At 33.9% G+C, this 13,467-nt stretch overlaps 1 protein-coding gene across 2 annotated transcripts; it reads right to left on the reverse strand.

Moving 5' to 3' along the window:
- Window positions 1-2,916: 2,916 nt before the first annotated feature.
- LOC133292836 (gamma-tubulin complex component 4 homolog) lies at window positions 2,917-12,092 on the reverse strand. 2 transcript variants are annotated; one of them, XM_061491296.1, is made up of 16 exons: window positions 11,830-12,092; window positions 11,378-11,645; window positions 11,170-11,306; window positions 10,685-10,783; window positions 9,667-9,787; window positions 9,161-9,430; window positions 8,878-8,958; window positions 8,701-8,784; window positions 7,276-7,362; window positions 7,108-7,163; window positions 6,812-7,009; window positions 6,105-6,330; window positions 5,338-5,426; window positions 4,668-4,821; window positions 3,514-3,636; window positions 2,917-3,436 (listed from the first exon to the last, which is right to left on the reverse strand). In XM_061491296.1, exons 1-16 carry the CDS (start codon window positions 11,976-11,978, stop codon window positions 3,368-3,370), a joined length of 2,211 nt encoding a protein of 736 aa, XP_061347280.1. In that variant the 5' UTR covers window positions 11,979-12,092; the 3' UTR covers window positions 2,917-3,367. The 2 variants fall into 2 exon arrangements, with proteins under 2 accessions (XP_061347280.1, XP_061347281.1); XM_061491297.1 differs by lacking the exon at window positions 8,701-8,784.
- Between the last annotated feature and the right edge of the window lie 1,375 nt (window positions 12,093-13,467).

Raw genomic sequence — 13,467 nt, forward strand, 5'->3', positions numbered from 1 at the left:
CTCTCACCAAGGGAAGACGCCCCAATGGGGCGTCTCTCATGAGGTGTTGACACGTGTCATTTCTCTTTCCAAAAAAAATAATAATTTAATCATAAAACTTCTGAAGGCCATAACTTTTGACTCGGGTATCCAATTCAGGTAATTCTTTTTTTGATTCCACATAACTTTTCGAGATCTACGCAATGACATCTCATTTGATATATTTTATTTCTCACAAACATAATTTAAATTTGCAAAAATGGTATTATAAGAGCGTTTAAATCCACAGGCTTCTGAGTACTAGATTTGTGATTTAATATAAAAAAAATAATCCAATTCAGGTAATTCTTTTTTTGATTCCACATAACTTTTCGAGATCTACGCAATGACATCTCATTTGATATATTTTATTTCTCACAAACAAAATTTAAATTTGAAAGAATGGTATTATAAGAGCGTTTAAATCCACAAGCTTCTAAGTACTAGATTTGTGATTTAATATAAAAAATAATAATCCAATTCAGGTAATTCTTTTTTTGATTCCACATAACTTTTCGAGATCTACGCAATGACATCTCATTTGATATATTTTATTTCTCACAAACATAATTTAAATTTGCAAGAATGGTATTATAAGAGCGTTTAAATCCACAAGCATCTGAGTACTAAATTTGTGATTTAATATAAAAAAATAAAGATTTAGTTTGTGATTTAAATTTAAAAAAAAATCACATTTTTTAATTTTTAATATAAAAAATAAATAAAGTTTTGGTTTGTGATTTAAACTTAAAAAAATCTAAAAAATTATCATTAATAAGGAAAACAAAATAAAGATTTGATTTGTGACTTAAACTCAAAAATCAATTTGAAAAATCTGTATAATAAAAAAATAATTAAATAAATATTATAAATCTCTAAGTAAGAAGGATTTTATTTTTGAAAACCATTCAGAAGCTATAATTTAAATGGCTTTAAAGAAAAAAGTCATAAAACAGAAGGATGTAACTTATGATACCGTATGATTCAAGATACGAAAAATCAACCAAACGATACACAATACGAATTTCGGTTCAATAACATTGTACACTATTTTTTTCAAACACTTGGTTTTGGTGTGTTTGGTGTTGATTCAGAAAGAACTAAGAGACTTTTAGGTTTAAACGCTCGTATAGTACCATTCTTGCAAATTTAAATTATGTTTGTGAGAAATAAAATATATCAAATGAGATGTCATTACGTAGAACTCGAAAAGTTATGTGGAATCAAAAAAAGAATTACCTGAATTGGATACCCGAGTCAAAAGTTATGGCCTTCAGAAGTTTTATGATTAAATTATTATTTTTTTTTAGAGAGAAATGACACGTGTCAATACCTCATGAGGGACGCCCCATTGGGGCGTCTTCCCTTGGTGAGAGACGCCTAAATGAGGCGTCACATGTGACGCCCAAAAAAAGCGTCACATTGTGCAATAGATATGTAAATACTCCACAAACTACAATAAATATGTAATTATTTAATTAAATTGCAATAAATAAATTTTTTTGCCTACGGGGTTTCCTTTAATGACATTGGCAATTTTTGAATATTACGTTTTGTCAATGTTAAGCAGTTTGGACGTGAGGGGAAGCTTTTTTGTGGGAAAGTTGCCTGCATGGTTATTTGAGACAGCAACAGAAATCTAGAAACTTTGCAATTAATTATCGAGTAACCCAGAGTTTGAATTTAATTAAATCTCTTCCTCAAGTAGAAGAAAGGAAAACTAATTTTTTCTGGTCCCATGCACAGTTCAACACACAGCAATGGATGTATAAGCTATTCACGAGCAATGGCTTTTTGATGGAAATTGATTAATTGAGAAGGAGTTGCTGAGAGTTCAGAGGATGAATTTGCTTCAGGACATTGTAATAATGGTTTGTTGAGACATCTTGTAGTCACATTGACGTGGCAGTTACCCTACTTGACTCTTGGTTGAGATGCATCCAAACTACCTTTTGTTCAGCCACATGCCTTTTCTTTCTTTTTCTTTTTTTCTTTTGGAAATCATTAAAGTTTAACTGAGGTTAGACACTAGTATCTTATTAGGGTAAGGGAAAATCACCTAACCTCTTTTGAGAATTTCTCTTAGAAATTATATATCACTCACCAACAAAGTTTGAACCCATGCCTTTATGAGATATGGACCAAACCTTTAGTCGACCGTGCCGTTTTTTCTTTCTTTTAATCTCTTTTTTCCTTTGCATTTTCTTTTTGAGATATTGTTTGGCATAAAAAACAGGAATAAGCAAACATTAAACTAAAGAGAGCTCCACTCGCTGAATCCCTAAAAAATAAAAATAAAAACCACAAAACATGTCTTCTTCACAATTCCTCCTTGATAATCACTAAAATTTTCCCTCCCTATGGTTCTCTTCTTGGTTTTTGTATCAATATCTGTAATTTTGCGATTTTGGAAAAAAAGAAAGAAAAGACATCGATAAATATTTACTAAGAAAATCTGGTTTTGCTGTATAACATCAATTTTTATCTGGTATGCTAGTTACATTTGTATGTAGCTCAAGCGATTCTTGGCATACTCTGGCAGAGAGAAGAAGAGAATTTCGGAGGGTAGACTATAAAGGGTATGAAAAAGGCTTTGAAGAGTTACAGAAGTATAACCTTCACCACAGGCTGACTAGCCTTCAAAGGGAAGAACTTTCTGCTGCTTCAGGGTCCTAAATTTCAGATCATTTGGATTTATTTCTGCAGTGTCATGTCATAGTGAATGCTCAATTTTCCTAAAAAGATTAGTTAATGCAAACCTTTGATGCCTTTAATATTGTTTTGTCCTCTGTACAATTGATGGTACCAGCGTTAAACATTGAAGGAATGCCTTCAAGTTCTAAATTTAAAAACAATATATTTTAGCCGAACAGAGTCAAATTATAAAATGTGTTCCAAAAACAATCAATCTAACCACTTTAAGTATCGTAAATCGTAATATTGAAAACCAATTACACTATACACACCGATCACTGCTCACATATAGAAAAGGCAACAAATTGGGAAAGACAGCAACAGCCATCCACCAGCCACCTAAGAAGCACAAGCATGAACCACCTTCCAAAACTGACCAGTGTTTAAAATAAAATAAATCAACTAGGATTAAGAACCACATTCTCAAATAGCAATTAGTGCCTAGTGGAATGTGAAGCTGATATTCTCCAAGGACAGTTCAGTTACAGGATGGTCAAACAGCAAAGGCCATTAGATAGCAACTTGATTGTCAACTCAACAGTAAAACTCAGTCCTCCAAACAAGACAAGATGGGGAGGGGGAGTTTTACTCAACCGAAGGTCACATGCCAAACACCCCTTGAAGTGTGAAGCATTGAATTTGTGGTGGAATGATATTACTGTTGATTCAAGACAGGAACTGTAGGGCGTGGCCTCACAACATTCAGCACCCCTCTTGCAGTTGCCTGTTTAAGGGATAAAAGAACACACTCAGAAACAAAGTTCTAAACAGTAAGACAAAGTATCTATCTGATCGTTTTACCTCAAAGAAGGAATTCAGATTTAACCGCAGGAGAAAACGTCTCAAAAATGGAGCCCGTTGACTTCCAGCAAGCCTGCTGCTGCGCAGTATAGTGTACAACGAATTTGATTTCTTGTTGAATTCCTATCGAAGTTAAGTTAGAGAAAACACAAAAATGATAAATAACCAGTCAAAAAGATAAATTTAAGTAAGGAATGGAGATCTAATCTAAAGAAATATGTGTGTGTGTGTATTGCATTAAAGTACAAATCTGCCTCTGCAATTTAGCCTCGGTTTGTCTTAAGGAAACAATCATATTAGGAGGCTTCAATTTGTGTCGGTACATCTAAAATGAAGAAAGTTCAAATTTTGACGGTACACATTTGACAATAGAATGACATAAACAGTAATTTTTCTTTTCTTGTTCATTCAGTTAAGTGAGGCAGAACTTCAGATATTTGAAGGGAAATAGAAGGGTTCAAGTGTGTATTTTCATATAAATTTCCACCCGCTTCATTTAAAAAAGGTGGAAGGTGGGAAACAGAACTATAAGGAAGCAACTTTACAGTACTTTTTCTGACTACCCCCGATAAAATTCAAGAGTTGATTATTGATATTGTTTAAAAGTCAATTCAGCAGTTCCTCAAAGCCAATTCAGTCTGTCTGGTAGATTTGGAAGAGGTACAACTACAGATTTCCCAGATTTATCATCATACCCTCATCATTGATTAAAACCACTTTCCATTAAACACTGACTAACGAGAGTAGAGATGAGGGCAATCCTTATACGTAGCCTTACCCTTGCATATTTGCAAAGAGGCTATTTTCCAAATTTAAACCTGTGACCTTTCGGTCATAAAGAAGCAACTTTACCATTACTCCAGCTCACCCTCTTACCCTCATCATTGATTATTAAGTCCTAATGAATTATATGAAGAATGCAGAGCCTTATTTAGCCATTCACAATATATCAGTGTGAATAAGGCACTAAGACATGATCTGGAATCAATATGATGAACTTAAAATTAGTTTACTAATTTTTCTCTTACTTGAAAATGCTCAGATAATTGAGCCCAGTGAGATTAATATTATATAAAGCTGTATGAGGAAAATAATGGCTTTAAGCGAGATGTTTATTCAGGTATGGTTTGGCAAAACCAGCAATGCATCATCACCTCAGCTATATGTTCCAGTTCAGAAGTATTTGAACAGTTATCTTGGTTCTCGATATTCCAGCAAAATTGCAGGCAAAGTTTCATGATGCTATCCAGTATCCTCGACACAGAACCAATGTCCAAGAAAGTTTGTGAAATCAAGGCAGACAGATACCTGCAGGAGACATTAAAATATATAGTAAAGATGCAGTAATAAGCAATATTTAGGTAAAACAGGCACCACAAGGAATTAAAGTAAACCTTAACAAGCTCATAATTCATAAAGCCATAACAGTTTAAAAACTCTAGCACCCGAGAATTGATTAAAGAAAGAATAAAGTGCATATTAACTATGTTCCGATTTCTCCTCATTAAACTGCTTGTTCATAGCAAAGGGTGCTTTTTTTTTTTTTTGGAGGTATGTCACTATCTCTGTTCAATAACAGCCAACTAAAACAGTAAGTTATCTTTGATCATTAAACCGCAATAAGATCCTTAGTCCTGACAGGTGACAGCAATAGGATAAAAGTTGGCCTGCTGATTTGATGGTCCCCAAGAAGTTATATTTAGTTCGGATAAATAAGATTGTGTTGGTAATAATTTCATGCATGTGAAGTAGCTTAGCAAACAATACAATATTTGTCACTATAAATGTATAAAAAACAAAAACATGCAATATAGAAATTATTACTCTTGATGGAAGCCCACAAGTTCTGTAAAGTCATGAGAATCTTGAATATGAGATTGTAAAATATTCCATTGAGACTCTATCACATCCACCTGCAAAGGAAAGCACAAAATTTTGAATGTGAAACAAACAATAGATTCGTTATAAAAAGATACAGTACACGCCAAATATTTGTCATTACGATACCATCAATGTGCTTCTTGGGCTCAATTCAACACAAATCAAAGAAAATGTGAATCACCCAGACTAGTAAATAGATATATTTGTTATGGCTCAATTGATTTGTTAATAATAATAATTTGCATTTATATTCAAATCACCCAGACTATACCACAGCAACAGAAAAGCATAGAAATGTGATATGACATCAACTCTCGTATCTATCTTGCATCATATGAGTGAAAATATTATCTCCAGAGGGGAAAGGAACACAAATTGAATATGGTCAGTTGGTCAAAACTCATTCCAATTCTCACTCATATAAAGCATGCCTTGTATATATGTGAGAGTGCGTGCAGTGGTGGATCTTCTAACAAGACAAAAAAATGGTTCCTCTACTGTCAGCCATGACAGCACAAAACTTTTAACCATGGTGACAAGCCCCTAAGTTCCAGACATGCCCATCCCCCAAACATCGCTCTCAGGTTGCACCACTGAGTGCATGTGAATCCAAAAAAACATATCAGCAATGAGCTAGTGTATAGATATAGATCACACAACTACTAGTAATAAAATAAATTTAACAGAAATGACAATATGTGAATGACAACCTGAATGTAAAATTGGAGATTTCTGATCAAGAATGCCATGTGTTCTCTAACATGCCACATTGGTCGGAACCTCTGATGTCTCTGCTGTGTTATTGAGCACTTGTCTCGATCATTTTGGTGTTTGGCAAAATCACTGTGATATTGGTGCATTACAGATGCCCATAATTTCTCCAACTCCATTTGCGTTCGTTTCAGCCGCAGTAAGTATTGGAATACTCTGAGGTACCTGTTAAAAGTTGTTAATGGTACAGAAAAGCTAATGATCTAGCAAAAATATATTAACTTTATTTAAACATATAATGTTGGAGAATTGTTTTATTATGAAGGTGAGAGGATAAATCCTGATTATTAAATCGTGCATGAATGTTCATAATTAAAGCACAAAGTCATGTGACTTTTTTAAGAGCTCTTTCAATGCCAGCTAAGATCAAATGGTCACAATTTGTTCACAATAAAAGTATACCAGTCACCAGTGCTCTCACAAGATCTATCCCCTATAAATATATATCACCTAAACCAATGGTACCTTATGGTAATGTAACATCTCTACAGCATGCACACTTGGTTTGCATTAAGAGGCCATTACACTTTCTAAGTAAAGTTTTATCACATCAACAGGGTTTCCAATTAGATCCAGTAATATTTTAATCAGATAGTAAGAGAAAAAGAATCCACCTTGGAAGCAGGATACAGGAGTAGAATCTTACTTAGAGAGGACTTCTTGGGTAAAGAACAAATGCAAAGGCCAATCAACAGAATACTCAAGAGCTATACCATCCCAACCATCAAGTGACATTTCTGAAGAAGCATTTGAAAGCGAAGCACCAGAGCTACCATCTGCGGAAGAGGTTGCCTTTGGTAAATCTAATTGGGAAGATTTAACTGCAATTCCAAAAGATGGCATCCTAGAAGAGGGAAAGGACATTTTAGAGCATATAATTCATAACAGTTCAATATGAAGCAAGCAAAAGTAGAAGGAACAATAATGAATGTGGATCCTAACCGCAAGGACACCTTAGAGAAATATTTGTCTTCTTCACCGATAGTTTTTAATGCAGCCTGCATAACAAAGAAATTGCAACTAAATTTGTTAATGCATCTAAAACATGAACATGCTTACGTAACTAATGTGTGAACGTAATTAAGCCATAAAATCATAAGCTAAACAAACCAGTTGAAATGGAACCATAAGATCAGCTTCAGCAGTTGACTGGCGTGGTGGCAATCGCATTAACTGACGACTTTCCTCAAGGAAGCACTTAACACAAAAAAAATCATTAGTAATTAAAAAATGTCAGTATAACTCCATCGAAATTACAAGAAACACTGAAGTTTGATCCTCAGTGAGTAATCGATGCACATCCAAGGCACCGAATATAGAGGAAGAACTATCCAATATTTATTTTGTAGTTTAAAGTTTAAACTAATTGGCAACATCTCCGTAACTAAATCATTTACTAGTTCAGAAATCAAGTCAATTTGCGGATTCCAAAGAATATTCTTTTGCAATTCATTCCAAGTGAGATAATTCCAAAATAAATAACAACAAAGATGATAGACATTTAGGGATAAAGGGGGGAAACACATATCTACCACAATTTATGATCAATTACAAATTACTCAAACTACTATGAAAATAATTAGTAAACCAAACAACTTAGACGTACTAAGTACTGATTGATTAAAATTTAAAAGCATTTTATGGGTACAGTATGATCGATTAAAAGTATTGCCATATGATATGGCAATAGACATTGTTGAGATATATAAACCATTAATGTAGCCTCTCACCCAACAGCTTAAGCTTTTGGGTTGAATTGGTTCTTTACATGGTATCAAAGCCTCGTGTCCCGGGTTTGATCCTCGCCGCCCCTCACTTTCTTTCAAGTGAAATTTCTTTGTTCGCACAGATAGGTGGGTTTGTGCATTGTCCACTCTTCAAGCCCAGTAGGCTCTCGTGTGAGGGGGCGTGTTGAGATATATAAAACCATTAATGTAGCCTCACCCAACAGCTTAAGCTTTTGGGTTGAATTGGTTCTTTACAGACACAAACAAGCATACACACACTAGGATGAAAAACAACTCATTCTGAAAAGGAGAAAACACATAATTGAAATCACTATCTAATGGATAGTTATCAAAACTCCTATCCCCCCCCCCTGTCTCCCTCCCACCCAAAATGTTTGTTATAGGTCACTTCCATTCAAACACATGTCAAACTTAATATAGCAAATAGCCCGTTTGAAAATATATAAGGGTAAAACTATGGATTTCCCTCACCTCTACCATTGCCAATCGGGGTGTAATGGAGAGTGGTTATTTTAAGAGGGCAAGCCTGGAGCAGTGGTAAATTTTCTCCCTTGTCACTAAAAAGTCAAGAGTTTGAAATTCAAATATGGGAAACAACTTCTTCCAAATATGCAAGGGTAAAGTTATGTACAAGGATTGCCCTCATCCCACTTTCGCTGGTCGGGGTTTAATAGGGAGTGATTTATTTTTTTAGTATTTCCTTCAACACAAATGAAACAAAAAAGTGCAAATTGACAAGCAATCATGCTAGTCAAAATGTTAGTATAGATAATATTTCATGATTTACCTGGAAGAAATCTCCTTTTGCCAAAAGAAAATAGTCTTTCAGGACCTTCAGGTGGCCATTCAAGTCAGCACGTACAACCACAAGCTGCAAAGATGGAGGGAATACAAATTGATGGCTCGGAACATAAATGCACCAAAAACTAATGGACATATGAACCAAAATATTTATGTTAAGCACCTGCCAGAGATGGCTAGCTGCAATAGCCTGAATAGAGTCAACAGCACATTCAAAGGATCTTTTATGAAATTCAGATGATTCCTGTGAAAAATTAACAATGAGTTTGCCTTAAGAGTAATTGGAAATGTTGGCGGGAAAGAAAATACAAAACATATATCATCAGTAAGATAGAACTATAGACGTCAAACAAATAAAAAGTCTGCCTACAATCCAACTACTTGACAAAAAAAAAAGGGGAAAATCAGCATCAATATGATACAGTGAAGTGGCAGAATATAGAAACCTTTAGGTCCAGAAGCATTGCTTCAATCTTGTCGGCCTCAGATTGTGGAAGCAAATCTTCCCCTCCTGTTCCTGTATTAATTACAGGCTCTCTCTGAAAATGAAAACGCCCTGCTAATCCATGCATTTTCTGAAAGCTTTTAGGCATTTGAGGATACACAGCATCCCCAGACTGGAAGGAAGGACTTGGATTCCGTAGAACCCGGACAGCTTTGCCAGCAAAAAGAATTGATTCTGCAACACGCATAGGAATATATTCTGGCAGCATATCCTGCAAAGCAAAATGTGAAAATAATTCAAACAGAAGGAACTTGTTTCTCTTAGATAAAGCTCATGCATAACAGAAATAACAAAAATTGTTTGTATTATAAACTCTTGGTAACCAAACAATTCAAGGTAAAGGACATGGAATTTAGTACAAACGAATGTCAAGACAATTTTCATCAGAAAGGAAATGAGCTCCATGTCATGATATGACAACAATCAGCTAATAATGAGAGCAATTACCAAAGAAATATGGAAGCCCAGGTGCCAATCAGTTAAGGATGCATCATCAGTCGACAAGCGCGCCAACTTTTCAGAGATGTCTGGATGAGATGAGCTATTCTCTACATATCTATCTTCTTGCCTGAAAAGTAAATGAATTCGGTCAAGCGTATAATTACAAAGCAATCACAAATATCAGACTTCAGAACCTAAGAAATCAGAAATCATTAATAGGGAATATCCCGGTGCATAAGGCTCCCCGATTTTGTGAGGGTAAGGGAGAGAGTCGAGTATACACAACTTTACCCTTGCATTTTTTGCAAAGAAGCTATCTCCCATAAACCTTACCGCTGCTCTAAATCAGATATCATTAATGCTACCAAATAATCACTGAGTTTTAAAGAAGTGAAGAGGAAGAACACATATCAAGATAAATTATTTTTCATGTACCAAACACATTTCATATATTTTACCCACGTAGTTATTTTTCTAGTTTTGGGGGAGAGGGTGGGAGAAATAAAAGACTACTTATATTTAACAACATAATTTCATACTTTTAGTTGCCTTCATCACCAACCTCTTTTCTTTCTGTCCTTTTGATAATAGGTTCTCTGTTAAGTGTACAATGCAATGGATAAAGTAATTAGTATTGTTTAACCTTTGGCAAATCATGGTGACAATAGCATATAACAGAAACTATTAAAATTTAATGTGTGCTGCTATGCTCAGCTTGATAACTTATAACTGTAATTGATACCAATAATTCTTTATATTCAATTTAGTAGTATAGTACTACGATTTATCAATTATGGAATTATTTTTGAAAAGGCCCTCACAGAGTTGAACTCTCATATAATAAATGGAAAAAGGATTTCTTACTACTATAATCACCGTACTTGCAAGTTGCACTACAAGTTATACACCACCATTGTATCAGTTTACCCCTATAATTGTGACATGAGATACAATATATGCATACACACAGAGACACATACATGTATATCAACAGTATGCAGACAAAAAATTAAAATTGAGTTACCTCCTAATGAAAAACTCTCCGTGCTTGTCTTGAAGAATCCCATAAACCATCCACGATGCAAGCTGGTTATACATGACCTGATGCCCATGCCAAAGAAGCCTAAGCTTTGGAAAAGAATAACCAAACAAATAATAATAATTAGCAGGGAATGTGATTGGAAGATCCGATTCCAAAGAGCCAGGCATTCTAGAGACCATAATAAACAAATTGGTCCCCAAAAGGAAATCCGTCTTGCAACTCAACCCAACCCAACATGATAGAATTCGATATTTTTTCTTCAAACCTATAATTTTTTTTACTACATTAAAGACTGTATAGTAACTAGTCTCATTAAAAAAATCATGAGTTAAAACTGTAAATGTTTATTGACTACTATACTAGCCTAATACAACAGCAAAATTTAGACAGATCATCACATAGTTGGAAATGACATAACATGCATCTTAACAATACCAAGAATATTATACGTGAAAAGAACTGCATACCTTTGAATGCAAGTCTGTAATTCAGGCACTCCACAGTGGCATCTTTTATGCAGAAGATTAAGAAGTTGACCCCCACGAATATCATCACGCTCAATCTCTAGGATGAGCTCATATAAAGGTGGCAAAAGGGAAAAAAACTGGAAAGCACGTCAAAAACAAAGTCAATATCAAAATGAACAGAAAAAGGGTGGGGACAGAAAAATTTTACCTTGTGAAGGCCTTGAGTAACTGTTGCCAAGATGGGCATGGTTTCAGACAACAACTTCTGCTCAATATGAAGAACCGAAGACCTATAAACTGAGAGTATCTCAACGATGCCATTGGCTAGGGCCCTACGATAAACACTGTGCTTCTCCCTTTTTTCCAAAGAGTTGGCATTTTCAGACCTTATCCAACTTAAATTCCTAGACTTGGCTGAAAATCGCTCCAGCTCCCTATAATAAAATCCCAACGCGATGATCCTCTCAATAAGTTCCCTGCAACCAACACAATTCATTCGAGCAATGTCATATAAGTAAGAGTTGCAATTTTCAACATGCCCATAAGAAAAAGTTGCAACTTTTAACATGCCCATAAGAATAAAAACACCCTACAAAGTAAAAGAATATTTTTTCAGATTTAGAAAAATATATAAATTAAATTGAAACTTAGGGTGAGAACCTATCGCTTGGGTCGATAAAAGATATGTCGGGAGCGAGCATGAAAGTGCATTCATCGGAGATGGGGCTTTCGGCGGAGAGTTGGTCCCTCCGGTCGATGATTAAGTCGCCGGTGTAGCCCAGTAACGCTAGCAGAAGCTCGTGCAACATTGTTGGGTTTTGAGAAGCTAACCTATCGGTTGTGGTGAAGATCCATGCATGTGTTGAAGAATTGGGAAATGGGGATTGTTGGGGAACAAATGTTACCGAGAGTGAATGATTTGAATTTTGATTAAGTCCCAAAACAGTCCAAAGTGAAAGTTGGGAAACAGCATTGTTTTTCTGCAAACCTCTCCGAGAAGTCACTGATTATTTTTATTCATTTTTTTGAAAAACAAATAAATACTGTCATTTTGATGTTAATAAATTGGAGAAGTATATACTTAGGCTTTTTCACGATTTTGCTTCTTATTAATTAATAATTAATTTGTCTCTCGTTCAAAATTATCTATTAACTTGTTCCTCTTTAATCAACTAACTTGAAGTCATAGTCAATTAAATGGTTAAAATTCAAAAAATTTGTCAATACGTAATATAGTCGATTAAAAATATCTCTTGATTGATTAAATGGTGGGATTTTTAATCGACTACGACACAATATTTAGTCGATTAAATGTCCGCCGAATAAGTCTTAATATATATTTATAAAAAATAAGATATGGCTTTGTTATAAAGTCAAGACATAGCAGCATAAGTCTCAACGAAAATGTATTCTAATAATGTACTACAAAAAGCATTATTCTAATAATTTTTTTTATAAAATAAGAAGAAGAGAAGAAACAATTTTAAAAAGAATATTATATAAAAAATACTCCGTATTAAAGTATGTTATGTAAAAAAGTTTCATATTATACAACTAATTTAATGATAATAATGGTTAAACATCATTTTCAAAAATTAAATTGGTTCAATAATAATATAAATTAAAAAAATTATTTATACAATTCAGTAAAAAAATATAGTCTAATGATATAATGCATTTTTTTTTGGTAAATGATATATTGCATTTAACATTTTCAGGTCAGATTTAAATTAATGGGAACTAGTAATTTAATTAAATTTAAATAAATTAGTATAAAAACTCATCAAGAATAAAAACCCGACCGATTCATAAACAGAAGCAATTCGGATTATAAAACGATGAAAAATAAAAGATCACAAGTAAAATTTAAAATAATAATACTCTTAATAATTTTATCTTATTAACAGAAATAATTTTATCACAAGTAATTGAGTTAACCTTCATAGTGAAATTTTTTTCTAAGTATATTAACCAATTATTCATCATACTTTTTAAACTCTTTCAACTAATGTATAATATATATACTTCGCAATAGATTATTAAATGACAAATGATTTTCACTTAATTTTTGATAAACTTTAGTCACACACCCTATTTTATATCTGTACAATAATAACTATCATCCATGTACAAAATCGCTTGATGGTATGATACAAGATGCCTTCTAAATGACAACTGTCTTAACATGCTATGGGGCTTAATCATCCGGTTAAGCAGAATGGTTCGAGCAGTTAGATTCTAATATGAATACTTAATCGAATATGACTTTGTAGTCTTGTAATTAAATTGATGACTAGA

The sequence above is a fragment of the Gastrolobium bilobum genome, unplaced genomic scaffold, assembly GCF_033153095.1.
Source record: "Gastrolobium bilobum isolate Gb01-03AN ecotype WA unplaced genomic scaffold, APGP_CSIRO_Gbil_v1 utg2530, whole genome shotgun sequence".
NCBI classification, from domain to species: domain Eukaryota; kingdom Viridiplantae; phylum Streptophyta; class Magnoliopsida; order Fabales; family Fabaceae; genus Gastrolobium; species Gastrolobium bilobum.